The 13,753-nt window shown below is 42.8% G+C and overlaps 1 protein-coding gene across 1 annotated transcript; it reads left to right on the top strand.

Annotated features, from left to right (window-relative positions):
- The first annotated feature begins 4,434 nt into the window (after positions 1-4,434).
- prss35 (serine protease 35) lies at positions 4,435-12,698 on the top strand. Its single transcript, XM_086114668.1, has 2 exons — positions 4,435-4,597; positions 10,403-12,698. The coding sequence occupies exon 2, from the start codon at positions 10,421-10,423 to the stop codon at positions 11,693-11,695; it is 1,275 nt and encodes a 424-aa protein (XP_085970794.1). The 5' UTR covers positions 4,435-4,597; positions 10,403-10,420; the 3' UTR covers positions 11,696-12,698.
- Positions 12,699-13,753: the final 1,055 nt, after the last annotated feature.

Here is a 13,753-nt window from a genome sequence, read left to right as displayed (position 1 = left end):
AAATATCACTCACTGCTTTTCTCAAAACCAAAGGCTGCAAGCCGAGACTTGTTATATTCCACCCTGAATACCTTTGAATTGAGGTGAAAATGGGAGAACATAAGATGTGAAAATGTTTATTCACAGTGTGGTGAATTGTAAATTGGTGATTGTGGTTGTGTCTGTAAGAATAATCAATACTGCAAATTCAAATGCTCATTAATTACTAAACACAACCAATAAAAACAATCGATTGAATACTGTACGCAACTTACCATTCTTATGAAGATGATCCTATGATTCTTATTCTTACTCACATGAAGCAAACACAACCAACATTTTGAAATAAGTGAAATATTGTTTGGGTTGTTTTTCAAAAGAAATTTTCCATGCAAAAACTCCTTGAAACACTTTTGTAACCTTAACTTAGGTCAAATATTTCTCCCCTTCAATCATACCTATTAGTGGTGCATTATCATTCTCCTCACTCCCGTGTTCCCTCCTACGACGGCGCAAACACCCCTTTGTACAAAAATACCAAAAGAAAGAAGACTCTACCCATACACACAGTTAGACTGTGCTTTTCACTAGATGTGCTCTGGACACGAAAATAGGGTACTTTAATGGATGAGTAGAAGCAACACCACTGTAATTGTCCTCTAAAAATGTCTTCAAGAGGCGTGATAACACAGTCACGTGTTATTCGTAACTGCAACAAAGCATGCTGGGAAACGCCTCCCATGATTCTCTAATGGCAGTTTCTTCTTTGAGAGAAATACTGTATGTTCATAGCTGGAAGTGCCGCTTCCAAATCTAGGAAGTGAGTGATTGCAAGGACTCACCATTCTAGTTATCTCCATCTGCCATCACAGTACATTTTTTAAATGTTCTTGCGTGAGTTGTTTGGTTCATGTAATTTGTGCAACGGCACGTCTGACGAAGATGATGTTCCTCGGTGGTGTGCATCAATACCCACTAAGTAGTGTCAGTGTCATTCGACTTCGCGTACAGTACATACAAACACATTGCTAGGATTTGCCATAAGTCTGTTTTCAACACCATATTTTGTGAAGGGTGTTTCATGTGACCTTCTTGAACATAGGCCTACCTGTTGCACTTTCTCTCTCTTTCTCTCTCTCTCTCTTTCTCTCACCCCCCCCCACTCTACCACTGCCTGCCCCCCCCCCCCACCCAAAAATCAACAAATTGATTTTTTTTTTCATATATATAATTCCAATTGATTCTTTTACTACTATGACTATTGTAGGCCCCTGGGCTCAGCCTAGCAAGCCTGTTGGTACAGGTGGGCCGAGCTTAACCCCACCTACTGATCAAAGACACTCGTGACCCTCGTGGGGATAAGCAGCTCGGATAGTGGATGGACGTCCTCCACTGAATACAATCCAAGCAGTCACCGTCTCTTCACATTTTAGGCAGCCCAGCACATACATATCCAGTAGCTTGTGTTATTTGCCTCAATGACCGAAAAAAAAAAAAATCCAGTGTTGAGCAATGGCAATGATGAGCAATGGTGGTCCATTGAGATGTATTGTGACCACATAACCGCTAAACTCCGGGAAAGATTGTCTGACATGTTAGTTTGAATGCAGGCGATGGCTCAAACACACACACACACACACACACACACACACACACACACACAAAAAATAATCACATAATTTTCATAAATTGCTTTCAATTTGATTGTGGGTTTTTTTTCCTGAAACTGCAAGGGATCATTGTTATTATTGTCTTTGTATCCTGACAGTACACATATTGCATCACTCACCAAACCTGTTCGCAAGGTATTACCTAAATGCTCGTAAGAACAGCAAGGAATTAGAAGTTAACCTCATTATTCATTTAATCTCTTGAGTGTCATTATGTAGTTTAACTTTTGACAAAGATAGGGGCGTGTAGTAAAACCTTCAGTTTTCCTTCCATTGTTGTCACAATCGACAAGACTTAAGATGATTTTGTTCACCCTTAATGAGACTGCTGTATTTTTTCCAGAGAGTAATCAATAATTTTCTTAAATTGTATGAAGCTTGCGGCCCAGTGGTCCAGTGGTTAGCGCTTCGACCTCACAGTGCAGAGGTACCGGGTGCAATTCCACCTCCGGCCTCCCTGTGTGGAGTTTGCATGTTCTCCCCGGGCCTGCGTGGATTTTCTCCGGGTCCTCCGGTTTCCTCCCACATTCCAAAAATATGCATGGCAGGCTGATTGAACATTCTAAATTGTCCCTAGGTGTGAGTGTGAGCGCGGATGGTTGTTTGTCTCTGTGTGCCCTGCGATTGGTTGGCAACCGGTTCAGGGTGTCCCCCGCCTACTGCCCAAAGACAGCTGGGATAGGCTCTAGCTTCTTGTGTGAAGCTTCACACAAGAATATATAAGCACACTCAGAATAAAGAAGATTGTGCAGTGTAATTTTTAATGCATAAAGTCCACACCCACATATGTGGTCATCAGCCTCACGGATACATCATGAGTTTTAACAAGCTACATCAGGTGTGCATGGCCACCCAAGTCTTCCTGACCGCTTACTTCCTCTCCCAAGCGTTTGCGCACTCACAGAAGCACTCACACTATCATCAGTGGTGGAATATTATAAACAGCTGGCTTAGAAGGACGGAGCCAAGTAAGGGATTCTATATATGTCAGTTTGGAATACAAATGACATCATAGGAGTCAAATTTTGTCTCCTGCCAGATGTTCCATATCCCCACATTTTTTTCCCCCCTGAGTGAAACATTTGACATTGCAAATATCAAATAAAAGCAGTGATTGTAGGATCTGAAGTTTGAGACCGACAAAATCTCCATATTCACACAACAAAGACAAAAACAGATGTACAGTACAACATGCCCATCACACATGTGTGCTTCACCTGGTAAAATACCACAAAATATTTTTCCAGCTCAACCAAAACCACAAATTTGGGGGACCCCCCCTCCCACAACATTTAAGTGCACCTGTTCCTGCTCCTGTTCCCACATACATCATCATGGACATGAGGGTTATATAAATAAATGGTAGCTACATAGATATTTATTTTTTTGGACACAGCCATTGTATAATGAGCCGCCTTCAATTAAGCATGGTTTCTCCATTTACATCCATCATTTTAACAGAAAATAAGATAAATGAGACACCCGAGCTTTCTTTTTCCATCAACTGACCAGGACAATATGATAAAATATTCATTGCAATTCTGAAACTCACCACGTCCCATTGAGCATTCGTGTATGTCACCAAGTTAGGACAACACAGAAAAATGACTCCTCCATCGTGCAAAAACCTGGTTGGCTTATATTTTCTCTTTTGTTTACTGCACACCTTTCGTCATTTATCAGCAAGAACCGGAGAAGAAAAAGTTTACATGTATGGTCCCAACGGTGATCCATGCATCCACTTTCCGTATCGTTTTAAACAAATGCAAAATTATTGATAACAATTTGCATGGGGTGCAGTACCGTGGTCGACCAGTTAGCGCGTCGACCTCACAGTGCAGAGGTGCAGGGTTCGATTCCAGCTACCTGTGTGGAGTTTACTTGTTTTCCCCGTGCCTGCTTGGGTTTTCTTCGAGTACTTCGGATTTCTCCCAAATTCCAAAAATATGCATGGCAAGTTGATGGATCACTCTAAATTGTCCTTCGGTGTGAGTGTGAGTGCGAATGGTTGTTCGTCATTATGTGCCTTCCAATTGGCTGGCAACCAGTTCGGCCATGACCCTTGGGAGGATAAGCGAATCAAAAAATGGATGGATGGATGGATGGATGAATTCACAAGTTTTTTTTCAAACCTTTTATATGCTTTTAGACCACGTTGATGTGTTTAGCGTAAACTTCAAATGCGAGTGCTAAATTAAAGCTTTTAGCAAGCACATGGTGCTTCGTAGTTGGAGAATTGTAGAGCGAGAAAGTGACGACAGGCACTAAGGATTGTTTTAAATAAGTTACTCTGTACTCTTCACCAGCAGTAATTGGTGCAGACTTACTGAATAATAGGGTTGGATATTTCATTGGACAAGTAGATTTAATCTGAGTGCATTTCTGTCCGCACAATTGTATCACTTCATTTAGGGGGGAAAAGTGTTGCAGATGTTGAGAACGTAGGAATTCAGATCCGTAGCGCCCCATCGCTATTGTTGTGAGACCAGTGGAACTAATTCCTGTAGAGTCCCACAGCCAGAATGAGGCTCGATTATACTCCTGTTTTGTGCCTCGTTGCGCAGGCCGCACACCATCTCGTCTCCTGTGCTGTGTGGCTTCTGCTGAATACAACGCCGTGACTTGTTTGGACACTTGCTCTAGCCCCACCCACGCGAGCAGAAGGCTTTGTTGCCGGAGAGAGGGCAGGGAAAAAGTCTCTTTTTCAGATTGTGCTTGCCTCAAAATCCCCCTCCCTTCTCGCCTCCCTCCTCAGCATCAAGTGCTTTCAACTTTCTCTGCAGCCACTTAGAATGAGCAATGAGGAGAGAGGAGACTGTTGATGCCTGGACGTCTGGGATGAAGTAACAAACGTTTGTTTTTTTTAAAAGGACATCCTTTGTGCATCTTTTAGGAAAACCTAACGAGATATTGTGGATTTGTCATATCCATCAATCGGATGCAAGCAGGTAGGACTACTATTAAATGTTCCTCCTCGTGAAGGAACCAAATTAGGATATATGTATTTAAAATCAATGTATTCTTTCATTTAAACTACTCTTATGTAATGTGAGTTGTTTCAATTTCCTTTGAATGGGTCGTTGTTGTTTGAGAGATTTAATAATTGTGTAGAAGTACCATTTCATTATTTATAGAATCCATTTCTGATGTTTTGTATTACATTATAATGACTCTGCAACATTTAATCAGTGCTGCAAAGTTTGTCAGATGTGAAAAAAAAATCACATCTGACAAAAAAACTTAATACAGTATCTTGCAGGTTTTTGTTTGATTTCATATAATATGTTTCAACATATAGTTTATTTTGCGTATTTTGTAAAAGGTCAAGATCATCTTACTTTTTTTTTAAGTTGAGGTAAGTGTTCAGGTCGGGTAAAAAAAAAATCGCTTGCGATAAATTGCTGAACTACTTACTCGATGAAAATCGCTGGGTGACCGCCGCTTTGAAAAGTCCGGGGACCCTTACGCCCCCTGTCGGCCATCAAGCGTGAGGCGGATGGAGAGGGCATACACTCACTTGGGTGGAAAATGACTGAACTCCAATTTGAGGGCCTCGTGTGACTAAGTGCCATGGTGGCAGTATATCAGTCACTTTCCACCCTGGTGAGTTATTGCAGACTTTCCAGTGGGTTTTTTTTTTTCTGATGTCGGAATCTGGCTGAGGAAGTGTGAAGTTGAACAGACACCAAAGGGCATTTTAGTCTCAATTATTTAGGCTGTTGTGCAACTCTCGGGGGCTTGTTTTATTATCCTTTGTTTTTGGCAGATTATCTTGGCTCCGTCTTTAAAAGGGTTCTGTGCTCCACGTCAGCCAAGCCTTCAAGTTGAGGTCATTTTACTTTTACCGTTTTCAAAGTGTTTTCTGCATTTTTTGGAGTTGGTCTATGCCTATACTGTACTTGAGTCTCAGTGATGTCAAGCAAAATGGTGAAGGCAGTAAAAATGACTTGAGGAGTTATCACCCTCAGTGGTACAGCAACTTAACAGTACTGCGGCTGCTACACGATGTATTGATGTTTTCACGCTTAGCTGTACAACTTATTTTTGCACCATTAACCATGGCAAAATGGTACTCCAGTCCTTATCAGTGCAGTCTTTACGAGTGTTATGATATCGAAGGTTAAAGCCCCGCAACAGATGAATTCTATTTCTAGTATTTGTCGTGGGAGAAAACAAATTGGTCATCCAAACACATTACAGGTTCTGTACTTCTGAGTTGCAGCTCACTGTAAAACTGCATTTCCCTCCAACTAAAAAGGAATGTGTCTTTGGAAGCTGCCTGTTCCAGCCCCCCTCCTCGGAGCCCCCCCAACCCACACCATACCGCACACCGCCGGAGGTTTATCCTCCAACTGGAAAGTGCAGCTATCAGACTGTCTGCAGAAACATCCAAACGACTTACCCCTCATCTGTTTGGAAGTTGTCTGTGTGACTTCATGACCACAGCGGAGCTGACGGAATGACATTTTTCCGACTTTGCAGTTAAACTCTGCTGGATGGACTTAACTGTATTAACAGGCTTTTTTTATTGGGTTATCAGGAAAATGGTTGTACCAGTGCCATACCAAGAGCCATAATTGTGTAAGATGCACACGTGTCCTGTCATTTTTTGACACGGGAGAAGAGCGGTACTGAGGAAACCAGACGTGGTCATAACTAAAAGAGAAGGTTAACCATTGTGGCAAACCTCCAAGCCACTGTCTTTAGCTCATTCTGAGAATCGTGGTTCCTCCTTACCTCAATGTTAACCACAGCTGCGACTCTATCTGCGTATAAATCTCTTCACCATAGAGCTGATGCAACAACTTAGCTAGTGGGGCCAGTGTATCCATAGACCATGAATAATGCGACCAATTATTTCGTGCAGACTTGCAGAAAAGCTTGGAGAAATGGGTGTGCTGCCGAACTAGTGTACCCCGGTTGCTGTGCATAAACTGGAGGTGATGTGGAACTTTGGTACACACTGCCTCCCTCTGGCCAGAAAGGGAACTGAGTCAAGGTCTTCCAGCTTCCAAAGAAAGCCACGTCAAGAGAAAGGGAAACTGAACGGTATATTTCTGGCACTGTAGGTGTAGTTGCTAGCTAACTTACTTCTTGTGTATTAGTGAAATCCCCGTGCCACTATTTGATTTAAGTGCACTTAACGAGACCAAAGTACTGTATGTGCTCAAGTTTTTTTGGTTGCCTGATTACTGCTGATAAATATTTTGTGTTTAGTTTTATACACAGGTTATTCATTTGGTCAGGTGATGGATGACCAGACAAGGATCTGTCTGCCCAAACATGACAGAAACGTGCAAATAGTGTTTCTCCAAATTCAAATGATAACAAATCTGAACTGAAGTGCGTGTCAAATATCGACACACATTTCAGAATCAGAATCAGAATCATCTTTATTGGCCAAGTATGTAGAACACACAAGGAATTTGTCTCCGGTATAACACGCTGCATTAGTATCATCGTAAACAAGGACAAGACAAATAGGTATGGAAGGACATTTCGTAATGCGATGGTACCACCCAGTGACAACTGTGAGACAATGTGCAAAGAATCAAGCAGAGATAAAGTGATCAGTGGTAGAATACAATACTATGACAGTTTGTACAGTTGGTGCAGAAAATCATTGAACCATTTTAGAGTGACCAGTAACAGTATTTGTTGTACAAGAAGAGTGACTACGTCAGTGACTGTTTAGGGAGTTAATGGCTAGAGAGAAGAAGCTGTTTAAGTGTCTGCTGGATTTGGTGCGCATGGATCTGTAGCGCCTGCCTGAGGGGAGTAGCTGGAAAAGGTGGTGGGCAGGGTGCGGGGGATCCAGGAAGATTTTCTGTGCCCTTGTCTTGATTCTTGCAGTGTGTCAAATTGATGGTAACAGCAATGGATAGACAAAATCTGCAGGATTCATTTTTAACGTTTCAGTGCAACATGTAGATACAACTGGCAACAGGTCCAGCATCTACAACAACTCTCACCCAAATTCAGTGGGAATGGGGCCCACCTGCCACGCAGCCATCAAATATTCCTCAATAAAATACAAGCAAAGCGCCATTTTTTTTCTCACTCCCTTTTCTGGTGCTAAAGAGGGCTTGAAACATATGTAAGGGCGCTGAGAAAAAAATATATATATAAATATATTTTAAAAATAAAATAAAATGCTGGAGGGTCTTAATTGGGATACACAGACAGGGCTACATCACCCTCGAACATCGGCATAGCACCATCCTGGGGAAAGTGGATGGATTGCAAAATCAGTTTTAAACAACATATTAACAAAATATGAAAGGATAGCATTTAACAAATGTAATTTAAGTAATTTTTGGACTACCATTATCTTGCTGTGAAGGAAGCTTGTCCTTGAGAGCACTCCATCAGCCTGCAAACAGTCTATGTCAGACTTTCAATTTGTTTGGATTCCCAATTAATGGTCTCCATAAGAAATACTGGAAAAACAGTATTTATACGTGGTAGCTTGACTTATGAGTTTAATTTGTTCCATCACCATGCTGATAACTCAGATCACTTTGAACTCTAATCAACTTTCCCCACTGAAATGAATGGAAGAACCAATGAACCTTTTGCAGCCCCTGAAAAACAGAACACCAGGATTCTTTATGTTACATGTAGCAATTACAATAGCAATGTATTGTGTGAGAGAAAGCACAAATGAGAATGACATGTGACTGACAGAAAGCATACTTTGCGAAACCAAGCAATATTTGTAGCCGGTGAACCGATATTCCACATGAATTGCTCCATGCGTATTTTTCTGAACATGATCTCCTGCGCATAGCAAAAGCGTGCTTCTCCCATTGCAATTCAAGAAGGTCAGTGGAACTGTCTGACCAACTGTAGCATTTATAGATAGCAGATAACTCCTGGGTAATGACAATAATAGTGAAGAAATGTGTTGTTATATACGGTAGAGTGGTATTACTTATTGTAACCAAGCTCCTCACTCAATCTACTCTTTTTTTTAAGCAATATTGCCCATTGAAATGAATTGAAATTGCAAGTGAGATTTGGCCTTCCTTTGTACTGACAGGAAGAGTCGTCTGACACACTTGGTTGAATGTGTGAAATAAGGCCTTTGTCGTTGATTTTGTGCATTATTTATTATCAAAGTGTGACATTAAATGTTCTATCCTTTCAAAACATGAAACAAACAAACATGGCGAACTCACGGTCAAAAAAAACTACAACGCTCTTTCTGTCTACTTGCACACCTGATGAGTACATTCTACATAGGTGTGAACAGATGCAATGTGACAATCAACTTGGTGACCTTCATGTACCGTATTGACCTGAATATAAGACAGTGTTTTTTTGCATTGAAACAAGACAAAGTGGGAGTAAGAAAAAGTGGGGGTCGTCTTATATTCTTATATTAGGCCAGTTCTGTCCTAGGCTGCTCTCTAGACACTCTGGAGGAGGTGGGCAACAGGAGGATGCGAGCTAAGCTAAAAGCTATGATGGACAGTCCCTCCCACCCCCTCGGTAGCTCCTTCAGCCAGAGACTGTTCCACCCGCGCTGCAAGAAGGAGAGGTGCCGCCGCTCGTTCCTACCGACTGCTGTCAGGCTGCTGAATAAAAAATGAAATGATGTGACATCTTTGAATGCAAAAAAATTGTTTTTTCTTCTTTCTTCTTTCTACCCACAATCTTGCTGCTGTAGACTGTAAATTTCCCCAGTGGGGGACAAATAAAGGATACCTTATATTCGGAGTCTAGATATTATACCCATTCACGACGCTCGATGGCGCCAAATATCATTGAAGCGAATGCTGAACTTGACTCTCCAGGCCAAAGTGAACCCCTGTCACAGAGAATAAAAATAAAAATAGCGGTAGCACGAAGAAGAAAAATAAAAATAGCGGTAAGAAAGAGAAGAGAAGAGAAGAAAGTAATAGAAGAGATCACAGAAAATGGAGAAACATACTGACAATCTGGAGAAAAGTGGGTTGAAGATCGGCCAGGTTAACCGGCATCTGAGAAGTTATGATGTAATTTACATTTCAATAACCAGAAGCCATTCATTTACGAATGTGATTGCACTTTAGATTTTTAATGAGGCAAAATAACATGCTCTTTCTTTCAAATATATTATTATAATCTTTTGTTTCAGATGCACTGTAATTATTTTCTGTATAAAAATTAATTTGGTGTTCAAAAAGTGGGCGGCCCGGTAATCCAGTGGTTAGCACGTCGGCTTCACAGTGCAGAGGTACCGGGTTCGATTCCAGCTCCGGCCTCCCTGTGTGGAGTTTGCATGTTCTCCCCGGGCCTGCGTGGGTTTTCTCCGGGTGCTCCGGTTTCCTCCCACATTCCAAAAACATGCATGGCAGGCTGATTGGACGCTGTAAATTGTCCCTAGGTGTGAGTGTGGGCGTGGATGGTTGTTCGTCTCTGTGTGCCCTGCGATTGGCTGTCAACTGATTCAGGGTGTCCCCCGCCTACTGCCCGAAGACGGCTGGGATAGGCTCCAGCACTCCCCGCAACCCTAATGAGGATCAAGCGGTTCGGAAAATGGATGGATGGATGGATGTTCAAAAAGTCTTTTTTCAAACTTGAGTCTTGAAAAAGAGGGGGTCGTCTTATAATCAATAATATAAAATTTTGGTAAGCTTTCGTGATGTTAAAAACTCATAAGTCACGACACTCCTAAATCGAGATACCGCTGTACATAGAATATGCCATGGCTGATATGGATGAATCTTTCAACATTGTAACCATTCACTCCTTTGTTTCATTTTCAGAGCCAGGCCCAATTCACAATGGGCCCTCTACACCTATGTGTGCTGCTCCCAATGACTGTGTCGGTTATGGCGGCGGTCGCTGCCGAGCTGACTGCAACGGTTGACGACGAGTACACTTGGCCTCAGTGGAATTTGCCCCTGGTAAGGAAGAGGCGCACTCTGCCTCTGACCAGTCCCAACTTCTCAGCTCATCCTCAAGTGGAGGTGAGCGGAACGTGCGGGATCGAGTGTCAGCGTGCTCTCCCCTCGCCGTCCCTGAACGACCTGGAGCAGCTCCTATCCTACGAGACGGTTTATGAGAATGGCTCGCGCACGTATACCTCAGTGTCTGTGCAAGGTCTCAACGAGGTGACAGCCTGGTCCAAAAACGACTCCTCTAGGTCCCGTCACAAAAGAGAGGTGTACGGTACGGACACCCGCTTCACTATTTCCGATAAGCAGTTCTCCACTAAGTATCCCTTCTCCACTACTGTCAAGATCTCCACGGGATGCTCCGGAGTTCTGGTGTCACCCAAACACGTGTTGACGGCGGCCCACTGCATCCATGATGGAAAGGATTATTTGGATGGCGTTCAGAAGCTTCGCGTCGGTATTCTTAAGGAGAAATCTAGAAGGGGGAAAGGAGGGAAAGGGAAAGGAGGGCGAGGCAAAGGCAAAAAGAGAAAGGGAGATGACGCCAAAGAAGAAGTAAAGCAAGTGGAAGAGAAGGCAGGGGGCCGTAAAGGAAAGGAAGCAAAGGGGAGAAAGAGCCGGAGTCGCCGCAGCGCCACACAAGTGGAGAAACCCTCATTCAGGTGGACCAGGGTCAAGAAAACTCAAGTGCCGAAGGGTTGGTTCAAAGGTGTGTCTGATGGACTGACTGCCGATTATGACTATGCGGTTCTGGAGCTGAAGCGAGCACCCAAAGTGAAGCACATGGATCTGGGTGTCATCTCCTCAGTCAAGAAGCTTCCCGCAGGAAGAATTCACTTCTCTGGTTTTGATGATGACCGGCCAGGGAACTTGGTCTACAGGTTCTGCTCCGTGTCTGAGGAGTCCAATGATTTGTTGTACCAGTACTGCGATGCCAAGCCAGGGTCCAGTGGTTCAGGGGTCTACATCCGTCTCAAAGAGCCAGGCAAGAAGAAGTGGAAGAGAAAGATCATCGGGGTTTTCTCTGGTCATCAGTGGGTGGATGTTAACGGCAATGGGCTGCATCAGGATTACAACGTTGCAGTGAGGATCACGCCTCTCAAATACGCCCAAATCTGCTACTGGGTCCACGGGGACTCAAGTGAGTGCCAGGTGTCCTGAGACAACACAGAGTCCGACGGGATACTGCCCAGATCCACTTCCTTAAAACCAAAGGTCACCCAGCCCCCCCCCCCCCCCTGCCCCTGCCGCCCCATCACCAACATGAAGCCTGTCTCGCTTCCTGCCTGTGCCTCCCACCACACTCATCTACAAACACACACCACACAGCCGTACAGACTCAGTGTTGACAACAACAGGAACTCCGTAACACATAAAGAGAACTGTGGCTTTTCTAATTTATTTGAAAAAAAAACTGAGAAAAACATATATTTGAATTGTTTACAGATCACTCTGATCTGCAGTTGTGCTTTCGATTTTTGTCCACGTTTCACTTTGTCGGATATATTTTCAAAAAGTGCATCGACTTGTCTAAATGTCTTTGAGAGAGACTTGCCATCTTGCAAGTTCTCACTGTAGTGATGTTGATTGGCTTTGACAAGACCCAGGACAGAAATTTGTCAACTATATTCAACAAACAGACAGCACAGAAATAATGAATACATGAATGAATAACTTTTAACGAGCTGGTGTTTTGCAATGTGTATACCGAAAAGTTTTTGGATGTCTATAGGATTCTTTCACTTTCTGTCCCAAAAGAGCTGGTTCTAATGGAACTTAAATTAAAATTGACATGCCAGCTTTTCTTGATAGCAGTGAAATGTAATTTTTTTTGGTGCGCACATAATTGTACTGGTGCTTATCCAGAACACATGGTGCTAATTTATCGAACTTTAAGCTTTTTTTTTTTTTCCCAGGGAAAGGGGAGCCGACTACTGTAACTATGATTTTGAGGCTGTTGTGCTCAGATTGGACTGAACCTTTCAATAAATTACTTGATAATTTAATTGATTTCTTATGCAAAGGGTTGAATTTGACCACAGACATTAGAATATTCTTTTATACTGGAACAGCACATTGTAATAGAGATGAAATGTTTTTTAAATGTTGCTGATGTTCCCATTTTTTCTGTAAAAACTAATAAACACCAAATTTCTGATACTAATGATGCAGATCGATGTACCAATAATTTAATCAGTGTCCACGACTACAACAAAATCTTCTCTCTGATATGTTGAGATGCACGTAATTGGGTGCTGGATACTGGCAATTACTGTACAATTTCATCAGGACATAAATCCAGAAGTCAGCATGGCAAAACTAACATGATTGTTCGGTTTGTGGTTGGGCTAGCCCAGTGGTTCTTAACCTTATTAGAGGTAACGAACCCAACCTTTCATATGCGCATCCACCGAACCCTGAGTGAAAAATAAAAATATGATCCATGAAGTGTTCCTTCAGTTTTGCCGGTGCGACACTGGAGTTGCTCAACTTGGCATGACAAATCATGCAGATAGGACACTGAGTCCCATCACGGGCCGTGATGCATGTGAATCCATATTGTACATATTCGTCTGACTACGAGTTTTCCCTTTCAACGTGGGCCAGACGATCAACCAGCACGTTCTCATCGTTCAGTGAGGCGAAAGTTGTGGCACAGCATCTGGTGCCTTATTCGCCATGACAATGCACCTGCCCACAATGGCCTGAGCATCTGACACTTCCTGGCTGAGAAGAACAGGGTTGTGTTTGAGTAACCTCCCTACTCACCCGACCTGGCTCTGTGTGATTTATTTCCTCTTTCCCAAGGTCAAAGGGGGCCATCAAGGGGATGTGTTTTGTAGACGTGGGTAACATCAAGATGGCCGTAATGACGGTATCACACGGGATCCCGTAAGAAAACCTCCAGGAGTGCATGTGGCAGACAAGGCTGATAAATTATATGACTGGTGACATTCATAATTAAACAATATGTGTTTGTAGCCATCCATCCATTATCTCATTTGTAATAAAAAAAAATGTCAAGAAGTCTATTCCATCTGCCTTTGGGCGAAAGGTTGGGTACACCCTGGCTTGGTCGCCAAGGCGCAGGTTCAGCTTGAATAGCGCTTAATTATTACATTTACATCAACTGAAAGACAGTGTCAATAATCATGCAGTAGCACTACTGGATTAATAGTGGAATTACATTTGACTTGCATATCATGATTCAAGTACTCT

The sequence above is a fragment of the Hippocampus guttulatus genome, chromosome 6 (genome assembly GCF_054856545.1).
Source record: "Hippocampus guttulatus isolate MCC_2025c chromosome 6, RoL_Hgut_1.0, whole genome shotgun sequence".
NCBI lineage: Eukaryota > Metazoa > Chordata > Actinopteri > Syngnathiformes > Syngnathidae > Hippocampus > Hippocampus guttulatus.
The sequence above is the reverse complement of the archived record's forward strand: the minus strand, read 5'-3'. Positions and strand labels throughout refer to the sequence as shown.